Source organism: Salvelinus fontinalis, chromosome 4 (assembly GCF_029448725.1).
Source record: "Salvelinus fontinalis isolate EN_2023a chromosome 4, ASM2944872v1, whole genome shotgun sequence".
Taxonomy (NCBI): Eukaryota; Metazoa; Chordata; class Actinopteri; order Salmoniformes; family Salmonidae; genus Salvelinus; species Salvelinus fontinalis.
Genome location: NC_074668.1, coordinates 25,795,390 through 25,815,079, shown reverse-complemented (window position 1 = coordinate 25,815,079; position 19,690 = coordinate 25,795,390). Strand labels below are relative to the sequence as shown.

General features: G+C 45.5%; 1 protein-coding gene across 2 annotated transcripts in view; it reads right to left on the bottom strand.

Moving 5' to 3' along the window:
- The window catches only part of LOC129853436 (protein unc-13 homolog C-like), a 123,083-nt gene extending 105,400 nt beyond the window's left edge, over nucleotides 1–17,683 (bottom strand). The window contains exons 1-4 of one of the 2 annotated variants that reach the window (XM_055919477.1): nucleotides 17,644–17,683; nucleotides 16,701–16,750; nucleotides 13,682–13,760; nucleotides 1,590–1,643 (exon numbers count right to left, since the gene is read on the bottom strand). In XM_055919477.1, coding sequence (XP_055775452.1) covers nucleotides 1,590–1,643; nucleotides 13,682–13,729 — 102 coding nt within the window. In that variant the 5' untranslated portion in view covers nucleotides 13,730–13,760; nucleotides 16,701–16,750; nucleotides 17,644–17,683. Of the gene's footprint in view, nucleotides 1–1,589; nucleotides 1,662–8,774; nucleotides 8,891–13,681; nucleotides 13,761–16,700; nucleotides 16,751–17,643 lie in introns of those variants that run through there. The other variant, XM_055919478.1, reaches the window with a different exon arrangement.
- Between the last annotated feature and the right edge of the window lie 2,007 nt (nucleotides 17,684–19,690).

Below are 19,690 nucleotides of genomic sequence, written 5' to 3'. Positions count from 1 at the left end.
GCTAAAACTTTGCACATACACTGATATCTAGTGGCCATCTAGTGGCCAGAGTCTAAATTGCGCCTAGGTTAGAATAATTAATTATGGCCTTTCTCTTGCATTTCAAAGATGATGGTACGAAACAAATGAAAATAAACACATTTTTATCTTTGTATTATCTTTTGCCAGATGTAATGTGTTATTTTCACCTACATTAATTTCACATTTCCACAAACTTCAAAGTGTTTCCATTCAAACGGTATCAAGAATATGAATATCCTTGCTTCAGGTCCTGAGCTACAGGCAGTTAGATTTGAGTTTGTTATTTTAGGCAAAAATGGAAAAAAAGGGGCGGATCCTTAAGAGGTTTACACAGGGGTTTTCAACTCTCTCCTCGGGGACCCCCAGCCATTATATTTATTTCAACAATTCTAAAACTATCACACCTGATTCAACTAGCCAAATAATAATCAAGACCTTGAATAGGTTAATCAGGTGAGCTAGTTCAGGGCTACAAAAGGGTAGCTGAGGGTCCCTGGGGAGAGGTTTGAAAACTACTGAACTACACAACTGTAATACAGTAAACTACATTACTGTAATAACAATATAATGAACATTACTTTGACAGTGTAATAACGTTACCTACAAACGTTATTCGTTAACGTAATAGTTACCTACAATAATGTCCATTTCTGTGATAGACTGTAATGTGATAGACGGCATTACTGGTACGGCATTAGTGATATTAGGAAATGTAGCATCCCATCCAACTTTCTTTCTTTATTTAGTGGGAGGAGAGGATTGGAGGGAGGGAAGGAGATGAGGATTGCAATCAATTAAAGCAGAAAGCTCTGGAGGTCAGCGGAAAGGAAAACAAATTCTCCCTCCATCGATTAAGACGTCTCTCTCTCTCTCTCTCTTTCTGATTCTTGTACAGCACAGTAGTGTTAATCATTAAGCAGATTGTCTCTCTCTCTCTCTCTCTCTCTCTCTTTCTGATTCTTGTACAGCACAGTAGTGTTCATCATTAAGCAGATTGTCTCTCAGCAGCATTACTCTCTACCTGTTCATTCCTACTGTACTGACAAGCTAATAAAGCTAATCTACTCTCTACAGTGATGAAACAGCCTAATCTAGTAATTTAGTCTGACCATATCTATCTTCTAGCTAGACACTTCCTGGACAGTTCCAGTACAATGCCATGCAGCTCTTGTGACATTCATCTCTGAACACACACTTGTGGACGGACACAATGAAAGCCCCCCCCCCCACCCTCCCACCCACACACACACACACACACACACACACACACACACACACACACACACACACACACACACACACACACACACACACACACACACACACACACACACACACAAACTGACAGTTTTAACATGGCTGCAGGGGTCCATGTCTGTATGTGTCAAAGTCCCCCAACCCCCAACTCTGTGTGCCCCCCCCCCCCACACACACACACACACTTCCTCAAACCGTGGCAGTGCTCTTGCCTTTATGCATGGCCATCACATTAGTCCCTCCCCCTCTTTACCCCTGGGTGATCGGATTGTCCAGTGATTTACATGCAGGCAGTGAGTGGGGTGACCTACCAGGTCCTCGTTGTTCAGGGTCGATCTAGTCACCAGGGCGAACGAGATGCCTGCCTTTCGAGCAGCGAGAGTCTGGGAAAGAGAGAAAGAGAGAGAGAGAGAGAGAGAGAGAGAGAGAGAGAGAGAGAGAAAAAAATAAAGAGAGAGACAGAGAGGGGGGAGTAGACAGAGAGAGAGAGAGAGACAGAGAGGAGGAGTATACAGAGAGAGAGAGAGAGAGAGAGAGAGAGAGAGAGAGAGAGAGAGAGAGAGAGAGGGGAGAGAGGGGAGTAGACAGAGAGAGAGAGAGAGAGAGAGAGGGGGGGGTAGACAGAGAGAGAGAGGAGTAGACATAGAGAGAGAGAGGAGGAGTAGACAGAGAGAGAGAGAGGAGTAGACAGAGAGAGAGAGAGGAGGAGTAGACAGAGAGGGAGAGAGGAGTAGACAGAGAGAGAGAGAGGAGGAGTAGACAGAGAGGGAGAGAGGAGGAGTAGACAGAGAGGGAGAAAGATAGAGAGAGAGGGAGAGTAAGAGAGAGAGACAAGAAGAGACAAAATTAATGCAACTAAGAACCATGACACAATATTAATAATCGAACAAAGTGGTTTTCTAGCACTGCAATAGGATTGTCACTGTCCTTTAGAAGCAGGGCCATGGGGGGGTCAAATACCTTCTAATGCTGAACTTGACTATCGTATCACTGTGGTGTCTGCCATAGAAATAACTGTCTGCTCCTCACTTTCAGCCGCTCTCTATAGTTGTAGAGCAAAAATCAGGATGCATTCACAAGGATGCCATATTTCCTGTGTAATGTACAGTATTTTGACCTGAGCACTATGAGCGCTGCTCAAAAGTAGTGCACTCTATAGGAAATAGGTGCCATTTGGAGTCAGCACAGAGAGATTAGACCTGTCTATATCTAATCAGTTAAACCTTACTGGAGCAAAGAGATCAAACTCATCTTCAACTGCTAAATTAGTTTTGTTTCTGTGCATATCTGACATGGATTCATGACTTTGTAAGATAAACAAAATGACAGACACACACAGAGAGAGAGAGAGAGCAGGCGGGCGAGAGAGCGAGAGGTAGAGAGAGAGCAGGCGGGCGAGAGAGCGAGAGGTAGAGGTAGAGAGAGAGAGAGAGAGAGAGAGAGAGAGAAGAGAGAGAGAGAGAGAGAGAGAGAGAGAGAGAGAGAGAGAGAGAGAGAGAGAGAGAGAGAGAGAGAGAGAGAGAGAGAGAGAGAGAAGAACCAGCACTCTCTCAGTTTGTCTGATCTGGGGCTTCTCTGTTTGTTGATTGGTTAATCTAGTTTGTTTAATCAAACCTGTGCACAGCCAGCCCTATCTATGCTCTTTCTGGCCTCTGGCTCTCCTTTGGGGACACTGACTGAGGCAAAAAAGACTACGGTTTCACAAACTAATCTTTGTGTTGTTCGCGGCCATAACAGCCAGACCAACTGAGAAGATAAGAGATATATAGTGTTCACGTCCCGGCCCCAGCCGTCACAGACCCTCACGGAGGTAGATCTGGGTTCAAATGCTATTTCAAATCTTTCAAATGTTTTCACCGTTTTCTTTAGTCTTTTTGGAGTGCAAGCTGGTCGGGGAATGGGCTTAGGAATTTTGGGACTACTCTATCGGTCCATTAAGCCATGCAAGCTCAATCCAAGATGGCGTAGCAGTCGGATGTCCTTTGTCCTCGTCCTGTCCCGTGTATATATATTTTATATATTTTTCTTCGCATTTCTTTTTATATATATTTTTTTCTTCTTAAAAACTCAACTGCAAAACACTCTCCTGCAACCCACCTCACCAAATGTGGTGCGGATCTGTTTTTTTTTCCTCAAAGGTATTATTCCCCTCGTATCCGAAATCAACAACAGAAGCTAGCCAGAAGTTAGCCAGCTCACAAGCTAACATTAGTAGTTTATTTATTTATTTATTTATTTACCGTTATTTTACCAGGTAAGTTGACTGAGAACACGTTCTCATTTGCAGCAACGACCTGGGGAATAGTTACAGGGGAGAGGAGGGGGATGAATGAGACAATTGTAAACTGGGGATTATTAGGTGACCATGATGGTTTGAGGGCCAGATTGGGAATTTAGCCAGGACACCGGGATTAACACCCCTACTCTTACGATAAGTGCCATGGGATCTTAATGACCTCAGAGAGTCAGGACACCCGTTTAACGTCCCATCCGAAAGACGGCACCCTATACAGGACAGTGTCCCCAATCACTGCCCTGGGGCATTGGGATATTTTTTAGAACAGAGGAAAGAGTGCCTCCTACTGGCCCTCCAACACCACTTCCAGCAGCATCTGGTCTCCCATCCAGGGACTGACCAGGACCAACCCTGCTTAGCTTCAGAAGCAAGCCAGAAGTGATATGCAGGGTGGTATGCTGCTGGCAGTTCAGCAAACCACAGCTAGCGCTCATCAGCTATCCTTTAGCTCGGAAAACTATTGCCAGTTTTGTACAACGCGACTCAGACCAGAGCATACCAGACCTTTTTTCTCTCCATATCCCCGGATTTTTACCGCAAGCTCTGGACATTTACACCTGGATCTTGCAGCTAACCAGCTGCTATCCGAGTGACTATTGGCTAACATCAATTCCGGAGCAAACACCAATTATCCCGGAGCTAGCCAGCTGAAGAGTTCCATCAGCCACTCCTGGGCTACAATCACCCATCCGGACCCGTTTACTGCCGATGCGGAGCCCCACCGGGCCTTCACGACTGGGATACCGACGTTATCTGCCCGAGGGAGTTATTCAACTGGCCCCTCCATCGCGACGTAACCTGAACGCCCATATGCTAACTGCGGCACGCTAATCGTTAGCTGTCTTGAGCATATCGGCTGCTATCTGAACAGACAACCTCTCTTTCGCCATCGCCATCCGGCTTGGATTCTCTGTCGACACGACCACGTCTGGTCTGCAGACGAATAGCCCATCCGCTGTGCCCTCAACCGGCCTCCGTCTGAGCAGACCCCCTCCGTCTGAGCAGACCTCCCCCCGGGCTACTAACTTTAAACGCCGCGGGCTAGTTTAGTGGAGGCCTCACTGCTCCATCTACGGCTGCCCCCTGGACACTATGATCACTTGGCTACATAGCTGATGCCTGCTTGACTGTCCATTAATACACGGTACTCCATTCCGTTTATTTGTGTTTTATCTGTCGGCTCTATGCTTTACCTCAGGATCTGTGTGTAGTTAATCCGACCCTCTCTGCCTAGCCGTTGCCATTTTTACCTACTGTTGCTGTGTTAGCTGACTAGCTGCTGTTATATCACCTGTTGTTTTAGCTAGCTCTCCCAATCAAGACCTGCAATCACTTTACGCCTTACTGCATGTCTCCCTCAAATATCAATATGCCTTGCATACTGTTGTTCAGGCTAGTTATCATTGTTTTGGTTTGCAATGGACCCCGTAGTTCCACTCTCCGTACCTCTGATACCTCCTTTGTCCCACCCCCCACACATGCGGTGACCTCACCCATTGAGACCAGCATGTCCAGAGATACAACCTCTCTTATCATCACCCAGTGCTGTACCCGTGCCCCACCATACCCTGGTCTGCACATTATGCCCAGAATCTATTCTACCACGGCCATAAATCTGCTCCTTTTATTCCTTGTCCCCAACGCTCTAGGCGACCAGTTTTGATAGCCTTTAGCCGCACCCTCATCCTGCTACTCCTCTGTTCCTCGGGTGATGTGGAGGTAAACCCAGGCCCTGCATGTCCCCAGTCACCCTCATTTGTTGACTTCTGTGATCGAAAACGCCTTGGCCTCATGCATGTCAACATCAGAAGCCTGCTCCCTAAGTTTGCCTTACTCACCGCTTTAGCACACTCTGCCAACCCTGATGTCCTCGCCGTGTCCGAATCCTGGCTTAGGAAGGCCACCAAAAATTCTGAGATTTCCATACCCAACTATAACACTTTCCGTCAAGATAGAACTGCCAAAGGGGGAGGAGTTGCAATCTACTGCAGAGATAGCCTGCAAAGTTCTGTCATACTTTCCAGGTCTATGCCCAAACAGTTCGAACTTCTAATTTTAAAAATTAATCTCTCCAGAAATAAGTCTCTCACTGTTGCCGCCTGCTACCGACCCCCCTCAGCTCCCAGCTGTGCCCTAGACACCATCTGTGAATTGATCGCTCCCCATCTAGCTTCAGAGTTTGTTCTGTTAGGTGACCTAAACTGGGATATGCTTAACACCCCGGCAGTCCTACAATCTAAGCTTGATGCCCTCAATCTCACACAAATCATCAAGGAACCCACCAGGTACAACCCTAAATCCGTAAACATGGGCACCCTAATAGACATTATCCTGACCAACTTGCCCTCCAAATACACCTCTGCTGTCTTCAATCAAGATCTCAGCGATCACTGCCTCATTGCCTGTATCCGCCACGGGTCCGCGGCCAAACGACCACCCCTCATCACTGTCAAACGCTCCCTAAAACACTTCTGCGAGCAGGCCTTTCTAATCGACCTGGCCCGGGTACCCTGGAAGGATATTGACCTCATCCCGTCAGTTGAGGATGCCTGGTCATTCTTTAAAAGTTACTTCCTCACCATATTAGACAAGCATGCTCCGTTCAAAAAATGCAGAACCAAGAACAGATATAGCCCTTGGTTCACTCCAGACCTGACTGCCCTCGACCAGCACAAAAACATCCTGTGGCGAACTGCAATAGCATCGAAGAGCCCCCGCGATATGCAACTGTTCAGGGAAGTCAGGAACCAATACACGCAGTCAGTCAGGAAAGCAAAGGCCAGCTTTTTCAAGCAGAAATTTGCATCCTGTAGCTCTAACTCCAAAAAGTTCTGGGATACTGTAAAGTCCATGGAAAACAAGAGCACCTCCTCCCAGCTGCCCACTTCACTGAGGCTAGGTAACACACACCACTGATAAGTCCATGATAATCGAAAACTTCAACAAACATTTCTCAATAGCTGGCCATGCCTTCCTCCTGGCGACTCCAACCTTGGCCAACAGCCCCCCCCCCCCCCGCTGCTACTCGCCCAAGCCTCCCCAGCTTCTCCTTTACCCATATCCAGATAGCAGATGTTCTGAAAGAGCTGGAAAACCTGGACCCATATAAATCAGCTGGGCTTGACAATCTGGGCCCCCTATTTCTGAAACTGTCCGCCGCCATTGTCGCACCCCCTATTACCAGCCTGTTCAACCTCTCCTTCGTATCATCTGAGATCCCCAAGGATTGGAAAGCTGCCGCGGTCATCCCCCTCTTCAAAGGGGGAGACACCCTGGACCCAAACTGTTACAGACCTATATCCATCCTGCCCTGCCTATCTAAGGTCTTCGAAAGCCAAGTCAACAAACAGATCACTGACCATCTCGAATCCCACCGTACCTTCTCCGCTGTGCAATCCGGTTTCCGAGCCGGTCACGGGTGCACCTCAGCCACGCTCAAGGTACTAAACGATGTCATAACCGCCATCGATAAAAGACATTACTGTGCAGCCGTCTTCATCGACCTGGCCAAGGCTTTCGACTCTGTCAATCACCATATTCTTATCGGCAGACTCAGTAGCCTCGGTTTTTCTAATGACTGCCTTGCATGGTTCACCAACTACTTTGCAGACAGAGTTCAGTGTGTCAAATCGGAGGGCATGTTGTCCGGTCCTCTGGCAGTCTCTATGGGGGTACCACAGGGTTCAATTCTCGGGCCGACTCTTTTCTCTGTATACATCAATGATGTTGCTCTTGCTGCGGGCGATTCCCTGATCCACCTCTATGCAGACGACACCATTCTGTACACTTCCGGCCCTTCCTTGGACACTGTGCTATCTAACCTCCAAACGAGCTTCAATGCCATACAACACTCCTTCCGTGGCCTCCAACTGCTCTTAAACGCTAGTAAAACCAAATGCATGCTTTTCAACCGTTCGCTGCCTGCACCCGCACGCCCGACTAGCATCACCACCCTGGACGGTTCCGACCTAGAATATGTGGACATCTATAAGTACCTAGGTGTCTGGCTAGACTGCAAACTCTCCTTCCAGACTCATATCAAACATCTCCAATCCAAAATAAAATCTAGAGTCGGCTTTCTATTCCGCAACAAAGCTTCCTTCACTCACGCCGCCAAACTTACCCTAGTAAAACTGACTATCCTACCGATCCTCGACTTCGGCGATGTCATCTACAAAATAGCTTCCAATACTCTACTCAGCAAACTGGATGCAGTCTATCACAGTGCCATCCGTTTTGTTACTAAAGCACCTTATACGACCCACCACTGCGACCTGTATGCCCTAGTCGGCTGGCCCTCGCTACATGTTCGTCGTCAGACCCACTGGCTCCAGGTCATCTACAAGGCTATGCTAGATAAAGTGCCGCCTTATCTCAGTTCACTGGTCACGATGGCTACACCCACCCGTAGCACGCGCTCCAGCAGGTGTATCTCACTGATCATCCCTAAAGCCAAAACCTCATTTGGGCGCCTTTCCTTCCAGTTCTCTGCTGCCTGCGACTGGAACGAATTGCAAAAATCTCTGAAGTTGCAGACTTTTATCTCCCTCTACAACTTTAAAAATCTGCTATCCGAGCAGCTAACCGATCGCTGCAGCTGTACATAGTCCATCTGTAAACTACCCACCCAATTTACCTACCTCAACCCCATACTGCTTTTATTTATTTACTTTTCTGCTCTTTTGCACACCAGTATCTCTTCTTGCACATGATCATCTGATGATTTATCACTCCAGTGTTAATCTGCTAAATTGTAATTACTCGATTTATTGCCTACCTCATGCCTTTTGCACACATTGTATATAGATTCTCTTTTTTCTACCATGTTATTGACTTGTTTATTGTTTACTCCATGTGTAACTCTGTGTTGTTGTCTGTTCACACTGCTATGCTTTATCTTGGCTAGGTCGCAGTTGCAAATGAGAACTTCCTCTCAACTAGCCTACCTGGTTAAATAAAGGTGAAATAAAATAAAAAAATAAAAAATCAAGCACAGATCAACTATTTACAAAGTATAACACAGGTCTGTCACAGAAACACAGTTCTCTGTCCGATTCAGACATCTCAGGATGTCTACTACAAAGAATGTACCTCTAGCGAGCTTCTTGTTCATTATCAAGGCCGTAACAATAAGTGAAGACCTTACTTACCCAGATATATTTTGTATAATGATATTATTTTGTAAAGGGCTTTGACTTACCATAGCCTGATGGTTTCCACAGATGCAATGAAAAGAAAAAGCAAGAGATGCAATAAGAAGCTGTCTTTCTGGAAGGCAGACATGGGTATTATCTCAAATGGCACCCTATTCCCTATAAAGTGCACTACTTTTGACCAGACTCTGTAAGGATCTGGCCTATTGTCTATATAGTGCATTACTTTTGACCAGGTCCCACAGGGCTCTGGTCAAAAGTAGTGCACTCTCTAGGTAATAGGGTGCCAGGGCTGATAGTAGTGCACTATAAAGGGAAAAGGATGCCATTTCAAATGACACCCTGATGTCACACAGAGAATAGCCACATCATGGTTGAACGGAGAGCTTTATAGCTAAGACAATCTGTGACATGCATTACAAGTCAGCTCTATGGAACAATTCATCTGAGTCATTTAGAGTTCTACAATCTATAGAATCATATTCATTACATGCATTAAACATGACAGAATTGCACTCATGCTTGGTATTTATAGTGTTGGTCTCGGTACATGTATAGGTCCAGGTGCTCTGTTTCCTGACCACATGACCTGACCAGGAACAAAACTACAGCTAGCTATCACCGCTAGCGCCCAGAGTCTTTCCTGGTCATGTCTTGTGGTCTGGGAAGAACTCCTAGCCCCATCTCTGTAGGATGAAGTATTTCATCATAATATTTCCGCTGTCACTTCTGCACGTTAGTTAGTCTGGTAGACACACCAACAGACGAACACCAAACAGGACAAACAGGTACACGCAGGTACAGGTACGTTTACAGTGACGCCAGTTGGACTTTACACCACTGACTCATACACAGTACACTAACTATCTAACATGTACATTACATAGTAACACTAATATCCACTAAACAAGAGTGTCGAGAGAAGATAGATAGATAAAGTGACATAAATATCCTTATACTAGGGCATTAGTAGGCAACCCTGGTCCTGGAGTGCCACAGACGCTTCATGTTTTTCATTAAACCAACCTGGAAGAGCAGGTGTGTAATGGTTTTAGGCAGTCACTGAACTGATCAGTTATCTCAGTTGGTCAGGTGAGGTGCCTAGTTGGAACAGAATCCTGTAGTACCTGAGGCACTCCAGGAACAGGGTTGTCGACCTCTGTGCTAGAGAAGAGCCTGGTGCCACATCTGCATGTGCTCTAGCCAACTCCCATGAAGTCTGTTGTCATGGCCACCATACACACACAGTATACAGTATGTTATGTTGGCTAAAGCACATACAGGTCTGGACCAAATTGATATTAGAGGAGCTTACGTTACAGATAGATAGGAAAATGCAGACATGGACAGCTGACAATATTGACTCAGTCTTTACCATCATCTAGCCCAGGGGTGGCCAATCCTTCTCCCGGAGAGCTACTGCAGGTGCAGGCTTTTGCTCCAGCCCTGCTCAAGCTAACACACCACATTCAGCTAATCGAAGATGCCGATGAGGCAGCTGATTAGTGGAATCAGGTGTGTTGGAGCAGGGCTGGAATAAAAAACAGTGGGCAAAGTTGGTTGATATGATGCCATCCTTACAACCAGTTTACAACCAAAACAACCTTGGATGTAATATAGTTGTAATGACTTCATATGGGTTTTAAATTGCATCAGAATAACCAGTTTGGTTGTAATCTTGTTCTATTGAAACAATTTCAAACGATTTATTCCACAGGAAAATATGTACTTGTTGTAATATGGTTGTAATTACGTCACGCTGGTTGAAATGATGTCATTACACCCAGTTTATAACCTTTCAACGAGTTTTGCCCACTGGGAAACCCAACCTAACCTCTTGATGTAAATGTGTCTTTATAGGTAGAATAAACGTGTCGACAACACATTTCCCCCTTTCCTACAAGGCCGTGCCCTGCACACATTTTCGTCTAGAGGTTGGGTTGGGGAAGCCTGCATGCCCAGTAGGTCTCCAGCCAGCGGGCTGTCCGGCCCAGGTCTAGCCATGTCTACAGCCCAGCTATGGTAAAGATCCATGGGGCATCCATGACCATGGTGTTGTGTCGGTTCAGCCATGTTTGGGGCAGCCATGGGTTCTGTAAGCAGGGGGATGTCACCTCTACATGAACCCAGAGTGTTGATGTAAGTGTAAGTGGTCGACATGCACCGCTATTCTGCTCGGGTTGCTGCAGGCATTATCAAGTAACAATACAATCTGAGTCAGGCATTACTAGTACACATTAAAACCCTGAGTTTGGATGTTACTGAGTGTGGAGATATTTATGGTTAACTAAGAAGTCATTTTAAATATGTATTTAAATGTAAACATGTTTTGCATCCCACTGTGATTGGTGGGAATCCCTCCTGTCCCAGCCAATCAGATTGCTGTTGCTGCCCTGAAGCAATCCCACAGCCAATGGCGGACATCGACAGAGGAGAGACATGAGAGGGGGGACCAATTAGAACAGCGATTACTGACTTCATCCGGAGGGGGTGGGGGGGGGGGGGTAAAAGGTTCTTCTTACAGTGTTGCTTTTACAATGATTTAAAAGCCTCAGAACAGTTAAATCAGAAGTCTATGAAGTCCTCAGATAGATATATTTTTGGGTTGAGTTGTCAACATTTCAAATAATATTACTTAATTGTCTTGTTCGTTCAACTCCTGCCTGCCAAGCAGTTAAAATGTCAAAGTTTGGGCTTGGAGGGTTCGCCTGAAATCTGACAACTCACTGAAAAATATCCCCCATAGCTGTTATGGGTCTGTGTAAGGAATGGCAAATATCAAATATCCACTCAAAAGCCCAGAAACAACAACGACAACCTCATACTCACCAAGACATTGTTGGTTATTAATTTTCATGAGAAATATGGACAAATACAGCATCAACTCATGTTCTTCACTGTGTTACAAACAGTTATCAGAAACTATATAAGCCTTAAATTAACATCAAGCTAATATATTATCATTTCTACCAGATGTACTTTTTCGCCAGGAATTAAATTTAAATATTGTACTTGGATACTAAGAGCTCAGAGTGTGTGTTTCATAATTCCCTTCATGGTTATTATGATCTATGTTAAAGGTTATATTGTATGTATGATATCTCAATAGGGTGGTAAGAAATCAAAACTGATATGGAAGATAATATATGATGAATCATGAAAACAGACACTGAAGCACAAGAAAGACTTCACCAACAGTTGAACCCATCTCTACTACTCCTACGACTACTACTGCTACTACTACTGCTACTACTACTACAACAACTACTACTACTACTACTACACTGCTACTACTACTGCTACTACTACTCCTACTGCTACTACTACTGCTACTACTACTGCTACTACAACAACTACTACTAATACACTGCTACTACGACTACTACTGCTACTACTACTGCTACTACTACTGCTACTACTACTGCTACTACTACTACAACAACTACTACTACTACTACACTGCTACTACTGCTACTACTACACTGCTGCTACTACTACAACAACTACTACTACCACTACACTGCTACTACTACTACTACTACACTGCTACTTCTACTATTACTACACTGATGCTACTACTATTACTACTACTACTACACCGCTACTACTACTACTACTACTACTACTACTACTACTACTACTACTACTACTACTACTACTACTACTACTACTACTACTACTACTACTACTACTACTACTACCTCTACTACTACTACCACTACTACTACTACAACACTGGTACTAATACTACTAATACTACGATTACTAATACCACTACAACAACTGCTACTACGACTACTACTACTACTACTACTACTACTACACTACTACACTGCTACTGCTACTACTACATTGCTACTACTACTACTACTACTACTACTACTACTACTACTACTACTACTACTACTACTACTGCTGCTGCTAATACAACTACTACTACTACTACTACTCCTACTGTTGCTGCTACTAATACACTGCTACTACTGCTGCGTCTACTAGTACTACTACTACTACTGCTGCTAGTACAACTACCACTACTACTATTACTACTACTGCTGCGTCTACTAGTACTACTACTACTGCTACTACTATTACTGCTACTACTATTACAACTACCACTACTACTATTACTACTACTGCTACTGCTACTACTACTGCTACTGCTACTGCTACTACTACTACTACTATTACTACTACTACTACTACTACTGCTGATGCTGCTACTGCTACTGCTACTACTACTGCAACAACATCTAGTACTACAACTACTATTTACTGCCCTACTACACAAGTATTACTGCCTACTGACTGAACTAACAGAGAAACCATACTACCAGTGTTGGGGTCCATTACATTTCAATTCTTTTAATTTAGGTTATTCATTGATATTCAAAACTAGAAAAATCCTTATTGAACATAAATAGGGACTGAATTGGAAAGGAATTGGCGCCAACCCTATCCCAGCCTGGTAGACTAATATCCATAAATTGCAAAAAAAGTATGGGCCTCAGTTGTCTGGGCCTCACGATATGCTCACACAAAGCAAACTGCACAGTCCCATCAATATGATGAAACACGCTGGCGTTCAATAACACTGCTCTCTCTTTCGCCACTAACTAACTGTAGGATGACTTACGACAGGCTAGCAGTAAGATTTCACATCCGATCAGTTCCAAATGGCACCCTACTCCTTTTCTAGTGCACAACTTTTGACCATGATCCACACGGGACCGGTAAAAAATTGTGCACTATGTAGGGCATAGTGTGCCCTTTGGGACACACTCATACTCATACAACACAGCAGACTCCAATGGCTGGCAGGCAGGGGAACAACAACACAACCCCAGCTTGTCTGGCTGGTGCTGTCGTTTCTGTAATGTAGAAACAGTCAGACAGCCCCACCAACCTGCCATTATATAACTCACACATAACCTTGTTGAGGCAGATAACTCACCAGGTCTCGGACAATAGGTAAGGTCCTCTTGCGGCGTAAATCTGGCATGCTGTCAATGCCATAAAGAATGCAGCCAGCTCTGTTGGAAGCAGACAGGTTTAAGGCCTATTAATATCATAATAATGCCGTGTAGAGGGGGGCATTACCAGGCTAAACAGGGGAATGGTGATTTACAAGGGCTGGCTAACACACAAGTCATACCTCATGCTCCTTTCTCTCCCTACGGGATTCCCTGCTACCCTGCCTGACCAGAGGGCCCAGGCTAGGGATATTCTGGCCAGGGATATCACACCTCTCTCTATCTGTCTCTGTATCGCTCTCTCTCTCTGTCTTGCTCTCTCTCGCTGTCTGTCTGTGTGTCTATCTCTCTCTGTCTCTCTCTCTCTCGGTGGACTGGTAAGGTAGTGTAGCAGACACCTTCAGCAGGTGAGAGGAGACACTTGTCAAAACTGACAGGACACTACTGTGAGCTGGCGAGAGCAGCTTTAAATAGCAGTGACCAGGTGTGTGTGTGTGTGTGTGTGTGATATGTTAATGTATGAGTCACTGTTTCTGTGCTGAAACAGACTTGTTAATGTTTGTCTGTCTGTGTGTGTGTGCATTCATGTGTGTGGTGCAACTAACTCTCACAGTCTCACGTCAGAATTAGACGTTCATCAATGTTTCTGAGAGGCTGGGTGGAGAGAGGCTGGTGTAGAGAGACTGGGTGGAGAGACTGGAGGAGAAGGGCTGGGGGAGAGAAGCTGAGGGAGAGAAGCTGGGTGGAAAGAGACTGGGGGAGAGAGACTGGGTGAGAGAGGCTTGGGAAGAGACTGGGGAGAGAGACGGTGTGGACAAAGACTGGAGCAGAGAGGCTGGCTGGAAAGAGACTGGAGGAGACCGACTGGTGGAGAGAGGCTGGGGAGATAAACTGGGGCGAGAGACTAGGGAAAGAGACTGGAGTAGAGCAACTGGGTGGAGAGAGACTTGGTGGAGAGAAACTGGGTGGAGAGAGTCTGGATGGAGAGAGTCTGGATGGAGAGAGTCTGGATGGAGAGAGTCTGGATGGAGAGAGGCAGGGGAGAGAGACTGGGGAGAGAGTCTGTGGTAGAGAGACTGGGGGGAGAGGGGGGGCTGGGGGGAGGGACTGGGGGGAGAGACTGGGGGGAGAGACTGGGGAAGAAAGACTGGGGGAGAGAGGCTGGGTGTAGAGTGACTGTGGGAGAGAGGCTGGGGGAGAGAGACTGGGGGAGAGAGACTGGGGGAGAGGCTGGAGGACAGCGAGAGAAGCTGGGCCCCGTCAGAGTCAGGGACTGGGCTGGGGGAGAGAGGCTGGGTGGAGAGAGAAAGGGGGACTGGGGAAGACTCTAAAAAGAGCTCTTACTAGAGTGTGTTGTAAATTTTGTGACAGGCTTAACAATGGTTTTCCCCTGAGAATAACTATCTAGAGCACCCGTCTTGATTTTGGAACACAGCCAATGACTTCGTGGTGTAACTAAATAGTGTATAACTGAAGTTGCTAGTGCCTCTCTAGTTAAGTATAGGCTAAGTGGAGTGAAGTTTGGACTGGCTGTCTGTGGATGGGGATGGAAGGCCTGAGGGTTCAGGACCAAATTACAGCTCTCTCCCCCAAAGCTCCGACGTGTTAATCAGCTGCCCACAGAGACATTAAGCAGTCTGCTTCAGCACAGAAACAATGACTCATACATCAACACACACACATAGAGAGAAACACACACACAGTCAAGAGAGCAAGCACACAGCACAAACAAACAAACACACAGACCCACAGTATATCAACAAACATAGTATGTGTGTAGTATGCCAGCCAATGATGGAGTAAGAGAGAGAGAGAGAGAGAGAGAGAGAGAGAGAGAGAGAGAGAGAGAGAGAGAGAGAGAGAGAGAGAGAGAGAGAGAGAGAGAGAGAGAGAGAGAGAGAGAGAGAGAGAGAGAGAGAGAGAGAGAGAGAGAGAGAGAGAGAGATTAAGAAAGTTGAGGGGTGATTAAACTGAATGATCTGAAGAACAAATGTACAAGTTAGGGAGAAGGAATAGAATCAAAACAGTCCTACCAATCTAGAGCAGACCCGACCCAGACCCAGACCAAGGTTTGGTGTTCTGCTAGAGCAGACCCGACCCAGACCCAGACCAAGGTTTGGTGTTCTGCTAAAGCAGACCCGACCCAGACCCAGACCAAGGTTTGGTGTTCTGCTAGAGCAGACCCGACCCAGACCCAGACCAAGGTTTGGTGTTCTGCTAAAGCAGACCCGACCCAGACCCAGACCAAGGTTTGGTGTTCTGCTAGAGCAGACCCGACCCAGACTCAGAACAAGGTTTGGTGTTCTGCTAAAGCAGAATTGTATTTATTTTAACAATATAGGGAGCATCCCAAATGGCACCCTACACTCTTAGAAGAAAAGCTTTCAAAAGTGTTCTTCGGCTGTCCCGATAGGTGAACCCTTTTTGGTTCCAAGTAGAACCCTTTCATTGTAAAACCCTTTCTGTGGAAAGGAACATGGAACCCAAAAGATTTCTACCTGGAACCAAAAGGTTTTTTTCAAATAGTTCTCCTATGGGGACAGCTGAAGAACGCTTTTAGGTTTTAGATAGCACCTTTTTATCTAAGAATGTATTCCTTATATAGTAGACTACTTTTGTCGAGGGCCCATATGGCTCTGGTCAAAAGTAGTGCACTATGGAATAGGGTGGCATTTGGGACACCCCCCTAGATGCACACCACTCGTAGAACATTGAAGTGCTTTAATTTACAAATTCAGTTTGTTCATGACTGTCAAACACCGATTTGAATATAGTTGCTCTCTTGCAACTGTACGGCTGCATGGGTTGTGGAAAGAAATAACTATTTTAGCTACGCAGACTTTGGGAAACCTTCCATGGTTAGTCGATGTGAATGTCCAAAATGGTACCCTATTCCCTATATAGTACACAACTTTTGACCAGAGCCAGTAGGTCTCTGATCAAAAGTAGTGCACTATATAGGAAATAGGGTGCCATTTGGGACAGTCAGAAGTCACTCACCCTCCGACAGCCTGTAGGCCCAGGACTTTGGGATCCAGCACATTGAGAGGCTGCAGAGAGAAGAGAAGTACAACATCACACAGCTAAACATACTGTGGCATGGAACCATTCACAAACAGAAGGTGAGGCAACACAAACACACACACACAGCAAACACACACACACAGTAAACACACACAACGGAAAACAAAAGCCCAATTTGGAAAAGTACTGTCCATCTGGAGGTCAGATCAGGACAGAAGAATTAAATAAATAAACTACAGAGGGAGGAGAGTCGAAGTGGGTGTGTGTGTGTGTGTGTGTGTGTGTGTGTGTGTGTGTGTGTGTGTGTGTGTGTGTGTGTGTGTGTGTGTGTGTGTGTGTGTGTGTGTGTGTGTGTGTGTGTGTGTGTGTGTGTGTGTGTGTGTGTGTGCGCATGCGTGCGTGTGTGTAGAGGCTGAGTAGAGCGCAGAGGCAGGGAATGGAGATCCCCCTCAGGGCAAGTTGAGAATTATTCCATTTCAATGTGATTTCCTGAGCTGGTATTCAACACTAAGACAATAGAATGTGTCGTTTGTGGTGTTCAGGGCCACAATTTGTTTTATAACACTTCATCCTCTCTGATCCCTTCCCCACCTAAACACAAACACACACTCAAAACAAACATACATTTGGAAACGGACACAAGCACACACAGAATCGATGCACACACGTGCACACAGACACGCAGATACACACACACACGCACACAGTACTGAATACAAGACGTTACCACCCAAATCATTCAGAAAAAGAAGGGTTGGAGAAACAAAAACAATCAACAGTAAATGTCCACAAGGTACATGTAGCACTTTCAAATGCAACTATGACATGGTCACACACACACACACCTACGCACACACACGTATGGAAAGAGGCAAATCATGTGGGTCGACATGAATTTGATTAAACAATGATTTTAAACCTTGTTGTGTGGTGGAGGTTTTTCTGAAAAGAGAAAGAAGGAAAGAAGCACATAGAAAGTTAGACAGGAGCTTCTTAAACAGTCTGAAACTAGATACAATAATACACTATATGTGGTTCTGTCTCTAAATACATACAGTATTATACATGTGTACAGTCCCATAACTAGATACAATACTATGTGGTTCTGTCTCTAAATACATACAGTATTATACATGTGTACAGTCCCATAACTAGATACAATACTATGTGGTTCTGTCTCTAAATACATACAGTATTATGCATGTGTACAGTCCCATAACTAGATACAATACTATGTGGTTCTGTCTCTAAATACATACAGTATTATACATGTGCACAGTCCCATAACTAGATACAATAATATGTTGTTCAGTTTGGTCTCTAACATGAGTTCAGTTCCTACCAGAATAGATATAGTACTAGATATAGTACTACATATAGTACTATATGATACAGTACTATAGATGTGGTTCAGTTCAGTCTCTAACATGAGTTCAATTCCTACCAGAATAGATATAGTACTAGATATAGTACTACATATAGCACTATAGGATACAGTACTATGGATGTGGTTCAGTTCAGTCTCTAACATGAGATCAGTTCCTACCAGAATAGATATAGTACTAGATATAGTACTACATATAGCACTATATGATCCAGTACTATAGATGTGGTTCAGTTCAGTCTCTTACTACAGTACATAGTGTCACGTTCCTGACCTATTTCTGTTAGTTTGTTGTATGTGTTAGTTGGTCAGGACGTGAGTTTGGGTGGGCATTCTATGTTTTCTGTTTCTATGTTTGTTTAAGGGTTGCCTGGTATGGCTCTTAATTAGAGGCAGGTGTTTTGCGTTTTCCTCTAATTGAGAGTCATATTTACATTTACATTTAAGTCATTTAGCAGACGCTCTTATCCAGAGCGACTTACAAAATTGGAAAGTTCATACATATTCATCCTGGTCCCCCCCGTGGGAATTGAACCCTGGTCCCCGCGTGGGAATTGAACCCACAACCCTGGCGTTGCAAGCGCCATGCTCTACCAACTGAGCCACACGGGACCATTTAGGTAGGTTGTTTCACAGTGTTCGTTGTGGGTGGTTGTCTCCTGTGTCAGTGTTTGTCGCACCATACGGGACTGTTCAGTTTGTTTGTACATCGTTCTTTTTGTGTAGTCTATTTTTCCCTGTTCGTGCGTTCTTCGTGTTTCATGTAAGTTCGTCTTCCAGGTTTGTCTACGTTTTCGTTTTGTTATTTTGTTAATTATTGCAAGTGGTTTCGTTTCGTGTTTTTTCCCGTCTTGTTTAATAAATATTATGTCATTTCAAAACGCTGCGCCTTGGTTCCATCACTACTCTTCCTCTTCGGTTGAAGAGGAGGAGGACTACCATTACAGAGCCACCCACCAAATAACCAGAACCAAGCAGCGGTGTAACGGGAGGAAGGGACAGCGCAAGAAGGAGGAATGGACATGGGAGGATGTTTTGGACGGTAAAGGTTGCTACACATGGGAGGAGATCCTGGCTGGAAGGGATCGCCTCACATGGGAACAACTGGAGGCACTGAGGAGAGCAGAGGCAACCGGAGAAGGGAACCGGCGTTATGAGGGGACGCGTCTGGCACGGAAGCCCGAAAAGCCCGTGAGTACTACCCAAACATTTCTTGGGGGGGCTAAGAGGTAGTGGGCCAAGGGCAGGTAGGAGACCTGCGCCCACTTCCCAGGCTAACCGTGGAGAGCGGGAGTACGGGCAGACACCGTGTTACACAGTAGAGCGCACGGTGTCTCCTGTACGTGTGCATAGCCCAGTGCGGGTTATTCCACCTCCCCGCACTGGTAGGGCTAGATTGAGCATTGAGCCAAGTGCCATGAAGCCGGCTCTACATATCTGGCCACCAGTACGTCTCCTTGGGCCGGCTTACATGGCACCAGCCTTACGCATAGTGTCCCCGGTTCGCCTACATAGCCCGGTGCGGGTTATTCCACCTCCCCGCACTGGTCGGGCGACGGGGAGCATTCAGCCAGGTAAGGTT